The sequence below is a fragment of the Mobula birostris genome, chromosome 15, assembly GCF_030028105.1.
Source record: "Mobula birostris isolate sMobBir1 chromosome 15, sMobBir1.hap1, whole genome shotgun sequence".
NCBI lineage: Eukaryota > Metazoa > Chordata > Chondrichthyes > Myliobatiformes > Myliobatidae > Mobula > Mobula birostris.
The window spans coordinates 85,581,485-85,602,849 of NC_092384.1; the positions used below are offsets into that span (position 1 = coordinate 85,581,485).

At 43.8% G+C, this 21,365-nt stretch overlaps 1 protein-coding gene across 2 annotated transcripts in view; it reads left to right on the top strand.

Moving 5' to 3' along the window:
• Positions 1–21,365, top strand: part of sntb2 (syntrophin, beta 2) — a 49,943-nt gene that overhangs the window by 21,600 nt on the left and 6,978 nt on the right. The window contains exons 2-6 of one of the 2 annotated variants that reach the window (XM_072280069.1): positions 356–560; positions 3,874–4,069; positions 6,512–6,654; positions 19,725–19,921; positions 21,134–21,334. In XM_072280069.1, the coding sequence (XP_072136170.1) occupies positions 356–560; positions 3,874–4,069; positions 6,512–6,654; positions 19,725–19,921; positions 21,134–21,334 (942 nt within the window). The remainder of the gene's footprint in view (positions 1–355; positions 561–3,873; positions 4,070–6,511; positions 6,655–19,724; positions 19,922–21,133; positions 21,335–21,365) is intronic. The other variant, XM_072280068.1, reaches the window with a different exon arrangement.

A 21,365-nucleotide genomic window follows, 5' to 3' on the forward strand; every position in this document is an offset into this window, starting at 1 on the left:
TAGAGCTGAAGGTCCTGACAGCTGATGTTGCAGTCAAGAGGAGCAGAATGATGAGTCTTTGCGAGTACACTGTGTGCACACTTCACTTACTGGTATTAATATAGGGTGCTCAGTAAGGAAAGTAGCATGTGCAGGAAACATTATTTCGATCTATGCTGAGATTCAGAGATTATGGGATATACCAGAGTGAAGTGTTGGAGATCTTTTGATTAATCACACTTTCTGGGACAGCACTGGGTCTGGTTAAGGTTGGTTTATTCGAGATCTTTGTGATTAGTCACACAGCATTGGGAGTCACTGTTTGGTTTCTTAGCTTGTTAGTCCTCCCTTGACTTGTGTCCTTTATTTCTTCTAGTTACTTACATCCAAGAAGTGACGCAATACTTTAAAAAGCCCTCATTGATTGCAGACCTTGCGTGGGACAGTCTGACACCTCAGTCTCCATCTCTGCGAGGTGAAGCCTCTGGTTCTCCAGATCACAGTGCTAAAGACAGCAAGACTTTTCCGCTGAAGATGTGCTATGTCACGAGGAACCTGAGCGTGTCTAATCCGGAGAGCAGGTTGAGATCTTAAACTCCATAAATAATCAAAAGTGTCAGACTGGTCAAAAGAATGGACGAGATTCCATTCTGTATCTGCATTTGGGGTCTTTGGGCTTTACACATAAAGGCACAGAGTACAAGAGCAAGCAAGTTGCAACGACCCTTTTTGAGACGCTTCTTGGGCCACAGCTGGAATATGGTGCCCAGTTCTGGCACCACACTAGGAAAGGTATGAAAGCCTGGACAGTGTGCAGTTGCTAAATGGAGTGATTCCAGGGATAAGAGACTTCTGTTACATGGATAGACTGGAGAAGCGGCGGTTCTCTTTGGGACAGAGTGATGTCATGGTATCTGGAGATGTATTTATAAACGTGTAAAGGCTCCACACACAGTGAGTAGTGAGAGATTCCCCATTGGTGCAAGGGTCAAAGTGATGCCTTTGAGAAGAGGAGAAGAGCTGGTTAATACAACTAGGGCAGCTGATCTGGAGTGTGCTGAGGGCTGGGGTAATGGAGGGAACCAGACAAGTACTTGAACAAATAGTGACTGGGCAATGGGACAAGTTGGTTAGTTCTTGTGGTCAGCGCAGCAAACCTTTGTGTTTCTGATAGAGCCCAGAGCTGTCAGTGATACGCTGTTCCTGTTGTTACACTCTGAAACAACCCACGCTCTTCACGTAATAAATTCACCTATTACACTAACACTCCGGTTTACTTCATAATCCTCATTAACTCCGTCTCAGCAGGTCTCACTAAAACTGAGAAATAAACTCTGTCCCACACACTATTTTTTTAATCTCACCCCTTACTAAAACCTTATTGAATGTACATTCTAGTTTGTCACATGTCACTCAGTTCTGATGTACTTTACACATCTGTGATGTTCATGATGTATTCCCGTGCTGTAATCTTTTAAAACCCCCATAATGCTCACTGCAATTATTCAATATACACTACATTCCTGATGTACTTTCCATATCCTATTCATGTTGAAAATGTTTCCTTCAATGCCTCAATTCAGGGAATTCTTCATTCTGAGAATCAATTTTAAGGCAATGCATCTTTACTGAAGTAATGCTGAGAGGGCAATGCAGTGACATTACCTGGTCTATACTGACCTCAAGTTCAGTTTTCTGTCACTTGCACATCTTTAATTTAGTAATCCTAAGTCACTCAGTATGTGCTGTATATTAAGGAAGGTAACCCCAGGGAATTTCCCTTGAGTCGAAAAAATCTTTGTAGTTATTATTTCCTATTGCCAATTTTCTACCCATATAGCTCAGTCTCTTTTAAGAACATTGCTTAAAGTCATGATGACCCTTTCTATTGCTTAATGAGAAACCTCTGTTTACTCTTTTTTTCATTGTTTCATATTATTGATGCAGGAGGCATTTAGTGCTAGGGGCAATCTCATTCCATACATTTTGCCTGTGGCCTACTGTCTCTCTTCCATTAACTCCAAAGTTCTCCTAATCTCACTAGTTTATAAAAGCAGTTTCAACTTCTAGTGCTTTTTTGAGGTGTGGGCAGAAACCAAAGCACTTTGAATCCTAGGAGAAGGTCCAAGCTCCTTTCATACAGCAGCAGGAGTCAGGATTGAGCCCAAGCTGCTCTCCCTCCTGCACCATTGTTACATCTGACTTATTTTGCTGGTCTTCTCTAACCATAAATACATAGGATATAGGGGCAGACTTAGGCCACTTAGCCCATCCAGTCTGTTCCGTCATTTTGTCATGGCCGATCCATTATTCCTCTCAACCCTTTCGTTTCATCTACCAAAATACATGGCCATACACTGAATTCTATTTGCCATTTCTTTGCCCATTCTCCTAATCTGTTTAAGTTCTTCTGTAGCCTCTCTACTTCCTCAGCACTTTTGCTCCTCCACCTATCTTTAGGTTGTCTGCAAACTTTGCAACAAAGCCATCAATTCCATCATTCAAATCATTGACATAGACATAAAAAGAATTGGTCCTTACACCGATTCCTGTGGAACACCACTAGTCACCGTCAATCAGCCAGAAAGGCTCCCTTTATTCCCACTCTTTGCCTCCTGCCAATCAGCCGCTGCTTTATCCATGCTAGGATCTTTCCTGTAATACCATGGCCTTGTAGCTTGTTAAGCATCCTCATGTGTGGCATCTTGTCAGAGGCCTCCTGAAAATCGATATACACAGCATCCACTGATTCTCCTTTGTCTATCCTGCTTGTTATTTCTTCAAAGAATTCCAACAGATTTGTCAGGTAAGATTTTTCCTTGAGAATACCATGCTGACTGTGGCTTATTTTATCATGTACCTCCAAGTACCCTGAGACCTCATTCTTAATAATCGACTCTAACATCTAACTAACCACTCAGGTCAGACTAACTGGCCTATAATTTCCTTCCTTCTTGGCCTCTCTCCCTTCTTGGAGGGTAAAGTGACAGTTGCAATTTTCCAGTTTTCTGGAACCATTCCAAAATCTAGTGATTCTTGGAAGATCATTACTAATGCCTCCACGATCTCTTGAGACACCTCTTTTAGAACCTTAGGGTATACACCCATCTGGTCCAAGTGACTTATCGTCCTTCAAACCTTACAGTTTCTGAAGAACCTTCTCTCTAGTTATGGTAACTTCACAAGTTTCATAACCTAGATGCCTGGAACTTCCACCATGCGATAGTGTCTTCCACTTTGTCAATTTGCATATAGCTCAGCCTATGACCCTGTGATTATCGTGTGTGGTTCTGCATTTTAACATGAACACTACCTATTCATATGCCTTAATTGTAACCACTGTTGGCCATTGACCAACACAGACACACACAAGCAAATGGCTCTCCCTTCTCCCTCCTGGTTTCTCTATAGGCAGCACACCCTTTGGGATCCATGCACATGACTGCAAAGGACAGTCCCCAGAGAGAGCCAGCACTCTCTTCCACTATGTTCCTTTTCATTCCCCCAACATGAAAGGCCAGTGTCCATGTCACTGACTGCTTGCTGTTCTCTACAGTCAATTCTTATCTGCATGGGTTGCTAGAACCTCAGCAGTTGGACACCATATTTGGGGCTCTTGATTTGCTGCCTCCTTGATCCCCATATCTGAAGCACTCATTACACTCCCCACCCACCCCCAATAACACTTAATTACCTCCCAGCAGAATCCTGGTAACTTTCTCCCTCCGTGATCGTTGTCTGAATTGTGGTCTGTAACTCATTAGCTCTGAGCTGCAGGTGTGATTTCCCTGAATCTCACTGGGGTGTGTAAGCAGTCCTAGCTTTGAGCTGAAGGCTGACTGATTCCATTGTGTGTGTGTGCTGCTGACTGCTGTTGCTGTGTTGTGCCCACAGGTTATTTGAGCTGCACTCCCCTGATGGCAGACATGCGATTCTCCTGCGGAGCAAAGATGCTGCTACCGCACGTGCCTGGTTCATGGCGATCCACGCCAGTATCACAGCTCTGATCCCTCAGGCACAGTCTGACTTAGCTGAACTCCTGGGGCCCAGTTGCAGGGCCATTCAGCATCTTGGCTGGATCGCGGAGCAGGTAGAGAATTCCTGGTATTACAGTCTCCACAGTTAAACCTTATGGAAGGGAGGAAGGAAGGAAAGGGGTTTATTCTGCTGTTGTTTTGTTTCTGTTGTTGTCACGACTTGTGTTATTCTACCGAACTTTGTGGGCATGGAATGTGTGACGACACTTGTAGTTCGCACCATCACACCTGAAGGTTCTGTTGGTTGTTGATGCAAGCGACGGATTTAACTGTATGTTTTGATGTACAGTACGTGATAAATTAATGTGAACCTGTGGTTGGGGGTGTTCTGTAAAAAACAGAAACATAGAAAACCTACAGCACAATACAGGCCCTTCGGCCCACAAAGCTGTGCCGAACATGTCCTTACCTAAGAAATTACCTGGGGTTACCCATAGCCCTCTATTCTTCTGAGCTTCATATACCTGCCCAGGAGTCACTTAAAAAAACCCTATCGTAGCCGCTTCCACCACCGCCACTGGCAGCCCATTTCACACACTCACCACTCTCTGTGTAAAAAAATAAAAAAAAAAAAAAAAAAAAAAAAAAGCAGCTTACCCCTGACATCTCCTCTGTACTTACATTAAGCACCTTAAAACTGTGCCCTCTCATGCTAGCCATTTCAGCCCTGGGGAGAAGCCTCTGCCTATCCACACGATCATTGCCTCTCATCATCTTATACAGCTCTATCAGCTCACCTCTCATCCTCTGTAGCTCCAAGGAAAAAAGGCCAAGTTCACTCAACCTATTCTCATAAGGCATGCGCCCCAATCCAGGCAACATCCTTGTAAATCTCCTCTGCACCCCTTCTGTGGTTTCCACATCCTTCCTATAGTGAGGCGACCAGAACTGAGTATAGTACTCCAAGTGGGGTCTGACCAGGATCCTATATAGCTGCAACATTAACTCTCAATTCCTAAACTCAATCCCACGATTGATAAAGGCCAATGCACCGTATGCTTTCTTAACCACAGAGTCAACCTGCACAGCAGCCTTGAGTGTCCTATGGACCCAGACCCCAAGATCCCTCTGATCCTCCACACTGCCAAGAGTCTTACCATTAATACTATATTCTGTCATCATATTTGACCTACCAAAATGAGCCTCACATTTATCTGGTTTGAACTCCATCTGCCACTTCTCAGCCCATTTTGCATCTTATCAATGTCCTGCTGTAACCTCTGACAGCCCTCCACACTATCCACAACACCCCCAACCTTTGTGTCATCAGCAAACTTACTAACCCATCCCTCCACTTCCTAATCCAGGTCATTTATAAAAATCATGAAGAGCAGGGGTCCCAGAACAGATCCCTGAGGCACACCACTGGTCACCGACCTCCATGCAGAATGTGACCCATCCACAACCACACTTTGCCTTCTGTAGGCAAGCCAGTTCTGTATCCACAAAACAATTCTTGGATCCCATGCCTCCTTACTTTCTCAATAAGCCTTGCATGGGGTATCTTGTCAAATGCCTTGCTGAAATCCATATATATTACATCTACTGCTCTACCTTCATCAATGTGTTTAGTCACATCCTCAAAAAATCCAATCAGGCTCGTAAAGCATGACCTGCCTTTGACAGCCATGTTGACTATTCCTAATCATATTATGCCTCTCCAAATGTTCATAAATCCTGCCTCTCAGGATCTTCTCCATTAACCTACCAACCACTGAAGTAAAACTCACTGGCCTATAATTTCCTGGGCTACCTCTACTCCTGTTCTTGAATAAGGGAACAACATCCGCAACCCTCCAATACTCCGGAACCTCTCCCATCCCCATTGATGATGCAAAGATCATTGCCAGAGGCTCAGCAATCTCCTGCCTCGCCTCCCACAGTAGCCTGGGGTACATCTCATCTGGTCCCGGCAACTTATCCAACTTAATGTTTTTCAAAGGCTCCTGCATATCCTCTTTCTTAATATCTACATGCTCAAGCTTTTCAGTCCGCTTTAAGTCATCCCTACAATCGCCAAGATCCTTTTCTGTAGTGAATACTGAAGCAAAGTACTCATTAAGTACCTCTGCTATCTCCTTTGGTTCCATACACATTTTTCCACTGTACTTTTTGCAATCAACTGACGATTCTCTTCCTTCAGCACTGTGATTTAACGTAGAAATGCATTCAGCTGTGGCTCAGTAATTGATGATTTTGAAGGTGACTGTTGCTGCTACATTGCAACCTTGGCTTCTGTTGGCTACTGACCACCTGACTCACACTTAACAGTCCTGTAACTTTCAAGGGCAACTGTGTTCGTGTATTCTGAGATTACTTGCTGGAGTTCAGTAGCTAACAGCACTGGTGGGGATGAGTTGGAGAAAGCAGTGTCCGGTGGTTATAGTTAAGGATGCCTGGCTTGGGGTATGTTGTGGTGGTTGAGGTGGAGGATATGGAAAGGACTTAGCACCATGTATGTACAGTACTGTAATTTTTCTCTGCTTGGGCTGCAGATGAAAGTGGAAGATGGAAAGCAGCAGTGGAAACCGGTGTTGGCGATCCTCACGGACAAAGATTTGCTACTTTACAACAGTGTGCCCTGGAATCGAGATCATTGGGCATCACCTTGCCAAAGCCACCCGCTGCTGGCCACCAGGTATGTATAGCATGGGGCTGCACCTCTTCCTCTTATACAGCGGTCCCCAACCACCAGGCCGCGAGGAAACGATATGATTTGGCGATATGACTCAGCTGCATCTTTCTTCATTCCCTGTCACGCCTACTGTTGAGCCATTACGCATGTGAGGTCATTACCCGCGTGTCATCCATGTCAGCGCGGGAAGGAGATCAACTCCTCGAGCTTGCATATGACGACGGGCTGAGAAGTATGTTTGACGTAACATCTCTGCCGGCGTTCTGGATCAAAGTCAAGGCTAAATATCCTGAGACAGTCAGGAAAGCACTGAAAACGTTGCTTCCATTTCCAACATATCTCTGCAATGAATGCAACGAAAACCAAATTGCGGAATAGACTGGACAAAAAAAACCACCTTCGAGTATCGCTGTCTCCCGTCACCCTTCGATCGCACCGTCTTGTTGCAGGGAAACAAGCCCAGGGCTCCCACTGATTCAGCGATATTGGTGTGTTGCAATGATTTTATATGTTCATACGGGGAAAATATGTGCTGTGTGTTTAATATCCAAACGTTACTTAAAATGTTATGATGCTATTGACTTCTAAGTGACTTATATAACCATATAACAATTACAGCACGGAATCTCCCTGCCCTTCTAGTCCGTGCCGAACGCTACTCTCACCTAGTCCCACCGACCTGCTATCAGCCCATAACCCTCCATTTCTTTCCTGTCCATATACCTATCCAATTTTTCTTTAAATGATAATATCGAACCTGCCTCTTCCACTTCTACTCGTTCAACACTTACTTCAAGCTCCTTTGTCCTCCCCCGATAATTGACTTATCACTATATTCATGCGAAGGAAATTTGTGCTGTGTGTTTAATATTAGATTTGTTAGATAAACCCTTTTAGAAACAAAATTGAGTGTATTAGCCACTTATCACCTATATTCTGGTCGTGATTAACACCCCCCCCACCCCCCCCGAACAGAATCGCCAAAAGCGATTTGCAGGAAAAAAATCGGCAGGTACACTCATTTGCAGGTCATGCATGCGCAGTGGTGCCCACGCAAGGTTTCACAATCATTGTAGTCTTTACGGGGTAAACACAACGTATTTGACTGCTACTCTTGTCCGTTGGCAACCCTACCACCCCACCCCCCCCCCGGTCGGCCGGTCCGCAAGAATATTGTCAATATTAAACCGGTCAGCAGTGCAAAAAAGGTTGGGGACCCCTGCTCTTATAGACCTGCACTGATGAGTCACCCTTGGCAGCTATGCATCAATTTCCTGTAGACCTGTGCTGACAAGTTCCCCTTGATGACTGCACCCCATTCTCTTACAGACCTGTGCTGACGAATTCCCCTTGGTGACTACACCCCATTCTCTTACAGACCTCTGCTGACGAGTCTCCCTTGGCAATTACACACCATTCTCTTACAGATTGGAGAGATCAGAAGCCTGAGAAGACATAGTTCACTCAGGTTCACCGGTTGAGTAGAAAAGCATCGACTTATGGCAGTTTGTTGCTTTGAGCAGCGGCCAATCAGCATTCGGGATTGATAGGCATTGAATAAATTAAGTAAGGTGGGACCATTGTCAGAGTTGTCAGAAGAAAAACTATAAAAATAAACTAGGAAATTATAGACAGGTGAACCTGACATCAGTAGTGGGATACTTACTGGAAGGTATTCTAAGGGACCAGATATTTTAGTATTTGGTTAGACATGGATTGATTAATGATAGTAAGCATGGTCTTGTGCGTTTTAGATCATGTCTAACCAATCTTATAGAGATTTTTTGAGGAAGTTATCAGGAAAGTTGATGAAGGCATGGCAGTGGATGTTGTCTACATGGCCTTTTGCAAGGTATTTGACAAGGTTCTGCATGGGAGTTTGGTCAAGAAGGTTTAGTCACTTGGCATTCAAGATGAGGTAGTAAATTGGATTAGACATTGGCTTTATGGGAGAAGCCAGAGAGTGGTAATAGATGGTTGTCTCTCTGACTGGAGGCCTGTGACTAGTGGTGTGCCACAGGGATCGGTGCTGGGTCCTTTGTTTGTCATCTATATCAGTGATCTGGACGATAATGTGGTTAACTGGATCAGCAAATTTATGGATGACACCAAGACTGGGGGTGTAGTGGACAGTGAGGAACAATGTCATGGCTTGCATTGGAATCTGGACCAGCTGGAAAAATGGGCTGAAAAATGGCAGATGGAATTTAATGCAGATAAGTGCGAGATGTTGCACTTTGGCAGGACCAACCAGGGTAGGTCTTACACAGTGAACGGTAGGGCACTGAGGAGTGTGGTGGGACAAAGGGATCTGGGAATACAGGTCCATAATTCATTGAAAGAGGTGTCATTGGTTGATAGGGTTGTTAAGAAAGCTTTTAGTCTTCATAAATGTAAGTATTGAGTACAGGAGATGGGATGTAATGTGAAGTTGTATAAGATGTTGGTGAGTCCTAATTTGAAGTATTGTATGCAGTTTTGGTCATCTACCTGCAGGAAAGATGTAAATAAGATTGAAAGAGTACAGAGAAGATTTACAAGGATGTTGGGAGTGTGGAGGACCTGAGTTATATGGAAAGGTTGACTAGCTTGGAACTTAGAGGATTGAGAGGAGATTTGATAGAGCTATACAAAATTATGAGGAGTATAGATAGGGTGAATGCAAGCTTTTTTCACTGAGGTTCGTTGGGACTAGAACTAGAGGTTATGGGTTAAGGGTGAAAGGTAAAAAGCTCGAGGGAACATAAGGGGAAACTTCACTCAGGGACCTTAGATGTTGCCAGCGCAAATGGTACATGCAAGCTTGATTTCAACGTTTAAGAGAAGCTTGGATAGGTACGTGGATGGTAGAGGTATGGAGGTCTACGGTCCAGGTGCAGGACGATGGGAGTAGGTAGTTTAAATGGTTTGGCACGGACTAGATAGACTGAAGGGCTTGTTTCTGTGCTGTACTTTTCTATGACTCTGGCCTACGCTGATGAGGTCCCCTTGGTGGCTACGCCTCATTCTCTTACAGACCTGTGCTGACAAGGACCTCAGCGACTATGCCACATTCTTTTTCAGATCTGCAATGACGAGCTCCCCTTGGCATTCACTTGGTGAGGAAGTAAGCTGAATGGATCCTGTGATTGGAGTCTGTGACGGGCAGTTATAGGCCCCAATCACAGAAGAAAGAGTGGTCTTACGTTGTTGATTTGTTCATATAAATCTTTTGTTGCTGATGGGTAGCTTTGTAAACAGTTATGTTCCTCCTACTTCTGAACTTTCTGTAAATACATAGAGGCCCCTATCAGGTCACAGGCAAGAGGGCATGAGATAGCTTTCACAGAAAAAGAATTCAAAGAGATTTTTTAAGTAGATTTCAGGTAAAAGAGCAATTGTGGGGATAATTGTTCCAGGAACAGACTAAAGTTTATGTTACCTGTGGAGCCACAGGGGATGTGCAAGGTCCTGAATGAATATTTCTCTTCTGTCTTTATTGGGAGAAAGACTTGAAGTCTAGGAAAATTTAATGGGGGTGCCTTGGGGATTATCAACATAACAGCAGAGGAGGTACTAGACTAGTTAAAGATATAAAGGTTGAGAAATCTGCAGGGCCTGACTCGGTACATCCATGAACAGACATTGTGCGAGCCCTGACTGAAATATTTGCATCGTTAGCCACAGGTGAGGTGCCTGTAGACTGGAGGATAGTGAAGGTTGTGCCTTTATATCAAAAAGGTTGCAAAGAAAAACCTGGGAAATATAGACCATCTGTGGAAGTGAATGAACAGTTGATCCTCCGACTAGTGCTGATGAATGGTCTCAGCCCGAGACGTCAACTGTTTATTCGTTTCCATAGATGCTGCCTGGCCTGCTGAGTTCCTCCAGCATTTTGTACGTGTTACTCTGGATTTCCAGCATCTGCAGAATCTATTGTGTTTAACTATAAACCAGTAAGCTGGAGAGGGTTCTCAAGGATAAGATGTACATGCATCTGGAAAGACGAATTGATTAGGGAAAGTCAGCATGGCCTTGTGCGAAGATCACATCTTGCGAACCTAAATGAGTTTTTTGATGGCACACACAAAATGCTGGAGGAAGTCAGCAGGCCAGGCAGCATTTATGGAAAAGAGTACAGTCGACGTTTCTGGCTGAGACCCTTCAGCAGGACCGGAGTTAGAAAAGATGAGGAGTAGAGTTGCAAGGTAGGGCTTATCCTCACCTACTACCCCACCAGCCTCTGCATCCAGCATATAATTCTCCGCAACTTCCATCATCTCCAATGGGATCCCACCACCAATTACGTCTTCCCCCCACTACCCCACTTTTGGCTTTATGCAGGGATCGCTTCCTGCACGGCTCCCCTGTCCTTTCGTCCTTCCCCACTGATCTCCCTCTTCCAATACTTCCCAATGCCAATACTTCCTCTTCTTTAATCATCATAGTTTCCATAACTTCCCTACCTGTTTCTCTTACCTTACACAATTCAATATCCTTCTCCTTAGTGAATACCGAAAAAAATAAATTGTTCAAAATCTCCCCCATCTCTTTTGGTTCCACACATAGCTGTCCACTGTGATTCTCTAAGGGACAAATTTTATCCCTCACTATCCTTTTGCTATTAATATAACTGTAGAACCCTTTGGAGTTATTTTCACCTTACTTGCCAAAGCAACCTCGTATCTTCTTTTAGCTTTTCTAATTTCTGTCTTAAGATTCTTTTTACGTTCTTTATATTCCTCGAGCATCTCATTTACTCCATGTTGCCTATATTTATTGTAGATATCTCTCTTTTTCCAAACCAAGTTTCCAATATCCCTTGAAAACCATGGCTCTCTCAAACTTTTAACCTTTCCTTTCAACCTAACAGGAACATAAAGATTCTTTACCCTCAAAATTTCACCTTTAAATGACCTCCATTTCTCAATTACATCCTTCCCATAAAACAAATTACTCAGTCCCAATCCACTCCTTCTAAATCCTTTCGCATCTCCTTAAAGTTAGCCCTTCTGTGATCAAAAATCTCAACCCTGGGTCCAGACCTATCCTTCTCCATAATTATATTGAAACTAATGGTATTGTGATCACTGGACCCGAAATGCTCCCCAACACATACCTCCATCACCTGACCTATCTCATTCCCTCACAGGAGATCCAACACTGCCCCTTCTCTAGTTGGTACCTCTGTGTATTGCTGCAAAAAACTATCCTGCACACATTTTACAAACTCCAAACCATCCAGCCCTTTTACAGTATGGGCTTCCCAATCTATGTGTGGAAAATTAAAATCTCCCACAATCGCAACCTTGTGCTTACTACAAATATCTGCTCTCTCTTTACAAATTTGCTCCTCCAATTCTTGCTCCCCATTAGATGGTCTATAATACACCCCTATAAGTGTTACTACACCTTTCTCATTCCTCAATTCCACCCAAATAGCCTCCCTAGACGAGCCTTCTAATCTATCCTGCCAGAGCACCACTGTAATATTTTCTTTGAGAAGCAATGCAACACCTCCCCCTCTTGTCCCTCTGATTCTATCACACCTGAAGCAACGAAATCCAGGAATATTTAGTTGCCAATCACACCCCTCCTGCAACCATGTTTCACTAATAGCTGCAACATCATACTTCCAGGTATCAATCCATGCTTTAAGCTCATCCACCTTTCTTATAATGCTCCTAGCATTAAAATAAATGCATTTAAGAAATGTTCCACCTCTTACTCTCTGTTTATCCCTAATGGTGCAAACAACTTTACTATCTCCTTTTCCTTCCTTCGCATTAGGGTTAGGGTTTCTACACTCTGGTTCCCCTCCCCCCTTGTTTAAATCCACTGGAGCCTCTCTAGCAAACCCACCTGCAAGAATATTTGTCCCTCTCCAGTTCAGATGTAAACCGTCCTGCCGGAACAGGTCCCACCTTCCCTGGAAAACTGCCCAATTATCTATAAATCTGAAGCCCTCCCTTCTGCACCATGTCTTCAGCCACGTGTTGATCTGCGCTATCTTACTATTTCTAAACCCGCCTGCACGTGGCACTGGTAGCAATCGTGAGATTGCTATTCTGGAGGTCCTGTCCTTTCACTTGGCGCCTAACTCCCTAAACTCACCTTTCAGAACCTCCTCACTCTTCCTACCCATGTCATTGGTCCCTACATGGACCACGACATCTGACTGCTCACCCCCACTCTTGAGAATACCAAGAACTCGATCCAAGATATCGCGGACCCTGGCACCAGGGAGGCAACAGACCATCCGGGATTCTCGATCTCTTCCACAGAACCTCTTATCTGTCCCCCTAACTATCGAATCCCCTATCACTACTGCTCTCCTCTTTTCCCTCCTTCCCTTCTGAGTTGAGGGTCCCATCTCGGTGCCAGAGACACAACCACTGCAACTTGTCCCTGGTAGGTCGTCCCTATCAACAGTATCCAAAATGATGTACTTATTATTGGTGGGAACAGCCACAGGGGTGCTCTGCTCATTCTGTCTATTCTCCTCCCTCTCCTGACAGTCACCCAGCTACCTGTCTCCTGACTCTTAGGGGTGACTATCTCCCTATAACTCCTCTCTATTTCTGCCTCTGCCTCCCGAATGATCCGAAGTTCATCCAGCTCCAGTTCCCTAACTCGGTTTGTCAGGAGCTGCAGCTGGATGCACTTTTCGCAGGTGTAGTCATCAGGGACGATTGTGCTCGCCCTGACTTCCCACATCCTGCAAATGGAGCACTCAACTGCCCTAACTGCTGCCTCCATTACCTACTCCTAAGTTAATTAATTAAAGGAATCTACCCTACTCTACTGTTGCAGTGTGGCCACACTCAGGTTGGAGGAACAACACCTTGTCTTCCGTCTGTGTATTTTCCAACCTGATGGCGTGAACATGGATTTCTTGAACTCCAGTAATGCCCCCCCATCACTATTTCCCATCTTCTTTTCCCCCTCTCAGCTTATCTCCATGCCTGCACATCACCTCCCTCTGGTGCTCTGCCCCCCTTTTCTTTCTTCTATGGCCTTCCATCCTCTCCTATTAGATTCTCTATTCTCCAGCCCTGTATCTCTTTCAGCAATCAACTTCCCAGTTCTTTACCCTTCCACCCCCCGATTTCACCTATCACCTGTGTTTCTCTCTCCCCTCCCCAAATCTTACTACTCTACTCAGCTTTTTTTCTCCAGTCCTGTGGAAGGGTCTCGGCCCGAAACGTCGACTATACTCTTTTCCATAGATGCTGCCTGGCCTGCTGAGTTCCTCCAGCTTTCTGTGGTGTTGCTTAGATTTCCAGCATCCGCAGATATTCCTGTTTGAGTTTTTTGATAAAGTGACCACACAGTTGGCTGGACATAGAAAACCAGGGTGTTAGTGAAGATTGTTTCTTGGACTGGAGGCCCGTGTCTAGTACAGGTGCTTTTTGAACATTTGCTTTATGGAACCTCACTGTTACGAAAGACCTACATTAGTTACCTGTTTTCGCTAACAGAAGGTGCTTTCACTGTTACAAAAAAGGCAGCGCGCACCCCAAGCAGCTGCTCTCCCCCGGATTCAGAACTGTATTCTTGGCGGCATTGCTTAAACACATGCCTGTAAGCAGCCATTAGCAAGATGAGCTCTAAGGTATCGGAAAAGCCTGAAAGAGCTCGTAAAGGTGTTATACTTAGCGTAAAACTAGACATAATTAAGCGTTTTGATCATGGGGAACGAAATAAGGACAAAGTGAGTTTGGCTTGTGGAAGCTGACGAAGATGACGTTGAAGAGGTTTTGGCATCCCATGACCAAGAACTGATAGATGAGCTGATGCAATTGGGAGAGGAAAGGACAACAATCAAAACCAAATGAGTAATGATAAAGTACGACTTTAATTTTGAAAGGGTACGTCGGTTTAGGGCATATTTGCAAGATGGTTTGAGTCCTTGCAAAGAACTGTATGATCTAAAAATGCGCAAGGCTCAGCAGTCAAGCAAGCCTTCCACATCAGCCGCAGCAGACGACGAACCTCGACCTTTGTCATCGAGGCAGGCAGAGATAGAAGAAGATGAGCTGCCTGCCCTAATGGAAACAGACAACGAGATGACACCCCAGTGTCCCACCACCCCAACCCCCAGGCCATGGACAGATACCGACTCGCGGAGAATGCAGCGGTAGCCGGGAGGCACACAGCACATCTTTAAGAAAAAAGCCGAAATAAACATGCTAATTAATTAGGTGCCGCCCGGCACGTAATTAATTAGCATGTTTATTTCAGCTTTTTTCTTAAAGATGTGCTGTGTGCGTCCCAGCTACCGCTTAACCCCTGTATGCTTCGGGGATCGGTATCGGTTCGCTGCCCGGAGGGTGGGGACCACTGCACCACCCCAACCTGCGACGACTCAGTCTAACACACCACCATCAGTGTGCTCGATGTCTTCCCAATTCCAGTAAGTGAAACTACACTGTACATACATTATTTCTACTTTATATCAGCTGTGTATTTTTGCGTGTTATTTGGTATGATTTGGCAGCTTCATAGCATAAAGGTTACTGGAGAGCGCTTGCGCCATGTTTTTGCCGACAGCACTTGCGTGAGATTTTCGCTATGGAGAACAGTTTAGGCAATAATTGTGGAAAAGTACTTCTAATTTATATAGATTGTGTATTTATCATATCATTCCTGCTTTTACTATATGTTACTGTTATTTTAGGTTTTATGTGTTATTTGGCATGATTTGGTAGGTTATTTTCGGGTCTGCGAACACTCACAAAATTTTCCCATATAGATAAATGGTAATTGCTTCTTCACTTTACGACATTCTGGCTTACGAACCGTTTCATAGGAACGCTCTACCTTTGGATGGCGGGGGGAACCTGTAGTGTGTTGCTGAGGTCAGTGTTGTCCTATTGTTTGTCATTTACAAAGGTGATTTGGATAAAAATATACAAGGCATGGTTAGTAATTTGCTGAGGACATCAAAGTGGTGGTTTTGTAAATGAAGAAGTTTGTCAAAGAGTACAGTGAGATATTGATAAGCTGGGTAAGTGAGCTGAAGACGAATAAAAGGGATCTTGTCTGATTGGCTGAAGGTGAATAGTGGTGTTGGGACTGCCTTTCATGTTATATGCCAGTAATTTGGATGATAGAATTGATAGCTTTGTGGCCATATTTGTGGATGATACGAAGATGGGTAAAGCTGCAGGCAGTGTTGAGGAAGCAGGGAGTCTGCAAAAGGACTAAGACAGATTAGGAGAATGGGCAAAGTGGCAGATGGCATATTGTGTAGAAAAGTCTGGTCATACACTTTGGTAGAAGGAATAAGGGCATAGACTCTTTTCTAAATGGGAAGAAAATTCAAAAATTTAGACGTGCAAAGGGGCTTGAGATTCCATGTGTAAAGATTCTCCAAAGATTAACTTGAGGCAATGTTAGGCAAGGTAAATGCAATGTCAGCATTCATTTCGATAGAACTAGAATATAAAAGCGAAAATGTACCGTAATGCTGAGGCTTTATAAGGCATTGGTCAGACCATACTTGGAGTACTGGGAAAGGCCTGGGCCCTTTATCAAGAAAAGATGTGCTGGCATTGGAGAGGGTCCAGAGAAGGTTGATAAAAATGATTCTGGGAGTGAAAAGCTTAACATAATGTTGCAAGAAAAAGTTTGTGAACCCTTTGCAATTTGTGAACCTTCTGGGGTAATGCCTTCTACAAAAATTATTTGGAGTCAGCTGTTCCAATTAGTGAGATGAGATTGGAGGTGTGGGTTGAAGAGGTGCCCTGCCCTATGAAAAAGACATACAAAGTCAGGTTATTGACAAAGCCCACTCTTCTCACGAAAGATCTGTTTATGTGCATCATGTCTCGATCAAAACCAGTTTCAGAGGACCTTATAAGAAGATTGTGGAGATGCATCAAGCTGGAAAAGACTGCAGAAGTATTTCTAAAGACCTGAGTTTTCAACAGTCCACAGTAAGAAAAATGTCTACAAATGGAGAAAATTCAGTACTGTTGGTCCCCTGCCTAGGAGTGAGCATTCTGCAAAGATCACACCAACAGCACAATGTGCAATGCTGAAGGAGGTGAAAAAGTACCCAAGTGTAACAGTAAAAGACCTGCAGAAATCTCTAGCTAGGACTTGCTAAAGTCTCTGTTCGTGTGTCCACTATAAGAAAAAAACTGAACAAAGATGGTGTTCATGGAAGGACACCACAGAGGAAACCACTGCTCTCCAAAATAAACATTGCTGCATGTATCAAGTTTGCAAAAGTTGCAAGTTTTCACAACTCTTCTGAGATAATGGTCTATGGACAGATGAGACCCAAGTTGAACCTTTTGGCAGAAATGCGCGTGCTATGTTCAGAGAAAAAAGGGCACTGCACACCAGAACCTCATCCCAACTGTGAAGCATGGTGGAAGGAGCATCATGGTCTGGGAATGTTTTGTTGCCTCAGGGCCTGGATAACTTGCAGTCGTTGAGGGAACAATGAATTCAAAATTGTATCAAGACACTTTACAGGAGAATTTATCCCAATTGAGATGCTGTGGCATGACCTGAAGAGGGCTGTTCATGCAAGATATCCCAGAAATATTGATGAACTGAAACAGTTTTGTTTGGAGGAATGGTCTAAAATTTCTCCTCATCACTGTGCAAGTCTGATCAGCAACTACAGGAAATGTTTGGCAAAGGTTATTGCTGCTAAAGGAGGTTCTACCAGTTATTAAGTACAAGGGTTCATGTACTTTTCCAGCCTGGACTATAAATGATTAAACAGTATATTCAACAAGGCATGTAAAGTACAATTGTTTGTGCGTTATTAGTTTAAGCAGATTGTGTTTGTCTATTATTGTGACAAGGCGATTAATGCAGATAACCAGTTAATTGCAAATGGTTCACAAACTTTTTCTTGCAACTGTTTGAGTTTCTGAGCCTGTACTCACTGGGGTTTAGGAGGATGATGGGGAATCTCATTAAACCCTATCAAATACTGAAAAGCCTAGATAGAGTGGATATGGAGAAGATATTTCTTGTAGTGGGGGAGTCTAGGACCAGAAGGCTCATCCTCAAAATAGAGTGATCTCCCTATTATAGAACAGAGATGAGGAGGAACTTCTTTAGCCAGAGGACAAGAGTCCGTCTTTTTGGGCTAGTATTACAACAGCAGGGTAGAAGGTGTCCTTCAGCCTGTTGATTTGGGCTTTCAAGCTTTTGTATCAGCTGCCCAGTGTGAGGGCTGGGTGCAGTCTTTGATTCTGCTGGGTGTTTTACCACGGAAGGCAGAAGTGTAGACAGTCCATGGAGGGAGGGTCTAACCCTAATGCGATGTGCTCAGTCTCTTGCAGTCACGGGTAGGACAGTTGCTCGTACCAAGCCCTGATGCATCTGGATAGGACGGGGCACTAATAAAAGTTATAAAAATTGGTGAGCCTTACAGAGAATGTCCCAAATTTATTTGACCCCCCCCCCCCCCTCCACCCATCACGATGAAGCAGAGGTACTGATTAGCTCTCTTGGACCTGGGCAATGTGGTTGGACCTGAAGAGGCTGCTGGTGATGTTCTTGAAACTTTCAGTCCTTTCAACCGCAACCTCAACACTGTTGATGTAACAAGAGCACACACACTGACTCTGGTCTGAGGTCAATGGGTTACTGCCAATGGGGGAAATATTGTTGTTGTGATATATTTATTGACAACAGCTCTGCCTTCAATAGTTTCAGTCCAGCGCATCTGTGAATATGAACTTCCCTCCATTGAAGAGATTTATAGCAACAGGTGCAGAAATAAGGCGGACAGCAGTCACCCCAACCGTAAACTGTTTCCATTGCTTCCGTCTGGAAACGCTACCGCAGCGTTAAACCCAGGACCAACAGGTTACGGGACATCTTCTTTCTACAAGCCCTTAGATTATTAAATTCACATGTCTGTACATTGCAATGGAGTCATAACACAAAGATTTTTACTCCCTTACATTGTGGGATGGATGTAAGATTTAAATAAGTTCTAAATTCTAACTCTACTGTAATTCCAAACAAACTCATTTCCATGCTCTGCAATCTGTGACTCACTACATCCCTTTACAACTGGATCCTTGACTTCCTGATAAACATTTTTAGTAGGGATAATCAGCAACACCTCCACCATGGTTATCCTCAACACTCAAGTGGAGTGTAATTCAGAGATGTGCGAGATGTTGTTTTTTGGGAAAGTCAAATCAAGGTAGGACTTTCACAGACAACAGTAGGGCCTGCGGCAATGTTGCACACAGAAGGATGTCGGAGTACAAAGTTGAGGTTCCCTCAGTATGGAGTTACAGGTAGACAGGGTGATGAAACATGCTTGTGGTACTCTGGCTTTCATCAGTCATAGCATTAAATATGGGAGTTGGGACATAATTTTGCAGTTGTACAGGGTGCTGGTAAAGTCACATTTGGGAGATTATATATGGTTTTGGTTACCTTGATTAGGAAAGATGTTATTAAACTAAAACCTGCAGAGACAGGCTATATTAATTATCATTACGTGCTGTGTTGTATGACATGGATGATGATGGTCTTCGTCTGTCTTTAATGTATCTACCGAACGAGGGTTATTGCCTGTGGGAAAGACCCCCTTCGCAATGTTCAGGGCAGGATGTATACACCCCATTTTATTCCCATGGCTAAAACATCAAGAAGTAGAGAGCACAGGTTTAAAGTGTGAGGTGAGCGATTTGAAAGAAATCTTGGGGCCATACATTTTAAACAAAGGGGACTATGTATATAGAATGAGCTGCCTGAGATAGGTTAACATCATTTAGAATTTATTTAATGTTACTCAAATTAAGTATTATGTTATAAATAATATAAATTAAATAATATAGCATTATTTAAACAATATTTAAAACACAGTTGAATAGGTACTTGGAAAAGAAAGGTTAAGGATGTGCGCCAAATGCACGTCAATAGGACTTGTCTTGATGGGCATTTGGTTGGAATGGTCCAGTTGAGCCAAAGGGCCTGTTTCCATGCGGTATGGCTGCATGAGGGTGGTATATTGAAGGTGTTCGGTTGAGGGCTGAATCAGTGTTAATATGAAAACTATCTGCATCGTTAACGTAATCCTTTTCCTCTGACCTATTATTTAGGTTGGTTCACTCAGGCTCTGCACGAGGGTCACCATCCATTCGTTCAGAGCTGGTATTTGCTACACGGACTGGCTCGCGACAAGGTGTTGAAATGCATGTCTTCCGTGTGGAGACTCACCGGGACTTGTCAACGTGGACACGTATGCTGGTTCAAGGTTGCCATGGTGCTTCTGAGTTGATTAAGGAGGTGACCCTAGGTACGTGTTCCATGTGCTGATCAGCATTTTGAGACTTTGGACAGCCTCCGTGTTGCATGGTTCCAGGAGTTTATTATGTGGATGTTTCTGTGGGTGTTTTCTGATGGAAACATCCACCTCTGGAGTTTGTTTAGTTGTTTAGTCAATCTGTGAGCTCATTCAGAGAAGCAACACAGCATGACTCAAAATCAAAAGTGAAGCGACAGCACATCACTGTTTGATGGATAAACAGGTAGGAGACGGTTCCCATTGGTAGAGGGGCTGAAGGCTACAGAAACAAGCAAGGTGAGGAGGGTCATGAGAATTATTCTGGGAATGGAAGAATTAATTTATGAGGAGCAGTTGATCACTCTGGGACTGTACTGGCTGGATTTTAGAAGAATGAGAGGGGAGATCTCTGAATATTGAAAAGCCTAGATAAAGTGGATGTGGAGAGGATGATTCCAGTAGTAGGGCAGTCTAGGAGCAGAGGGCACAGTCTCAGAAGAGAGGGATGTCTATGTAGAACAGAGATGAGGAGGAATTTTTTTAGCCAGAGGATGGTTAATCTATGGAATTCGTTGCCATAGACATCTGTAGAGGTCAAGTCATTTAAAGTGGAATTTGATAGGTTTTTGATTAGTTAGGGCATCAAAGATTACAGGGAGCAGGAAGGGGAATGGGGTTGAGGGGGATAATAAATCAGCCATGATGGAATGGTGGAGCAGACTCGATGGGCCTAATGGTCGAATCCTGCTCCTGTATCTTATGGTCTTATGAAATTTGTTTCATTTATCTATATCTATCCCCTCCACCTTCCCCCCGCAAAAAAAACTACAGAGCATTCCATTGGCCATTGCTCTGCCCAGCAATATAATCCAATAGCCTATTTTGACTGTAGCTTTCTGCATCCTCCCTCCTCAATCTTTCTACTCGGGCTGAGTAAAACATTTCCTATTGAATCTCTTCATTATGATGTTGCTGCAAGCTTGTGTCAACTAGTTGCTAACTTATTGATCTGTAACTTGGTCAATTGATAAAGTAGCCCTGTAATAAAAGGTCAACTATAACCTTACTGACTGATGGTGAAGGTGTGAGGCGCTGAATGATTTTCCTAGCTTTGGTTTTTCATTTTCAGGCCCCCTGGTATGGATAATGCTGACATTTACTGACACTGACAAGATGCAGTGAATCTTCTTCAACTAATGACAGAATTATTTTGATTTTAACCAGGATGCACTTGGAACGGGCAGGATGTCAGGCTGGTTGTTAACTACGAGAGTGGTTTTGTGATGTGTCGGGGGAATCCAACCATGGATCCGTCCAACATCCTATTTCAGTATCCGTTTGAAAGGTTGAAGTCATCAGCCGATGATGGGATCAGAACTCTATTCCTGGACTTCGGGGGGCCAGAAGGAGAGCTGGTGTGTACAGGTTTGGTAAAATCTGATTATTGAACAGTATT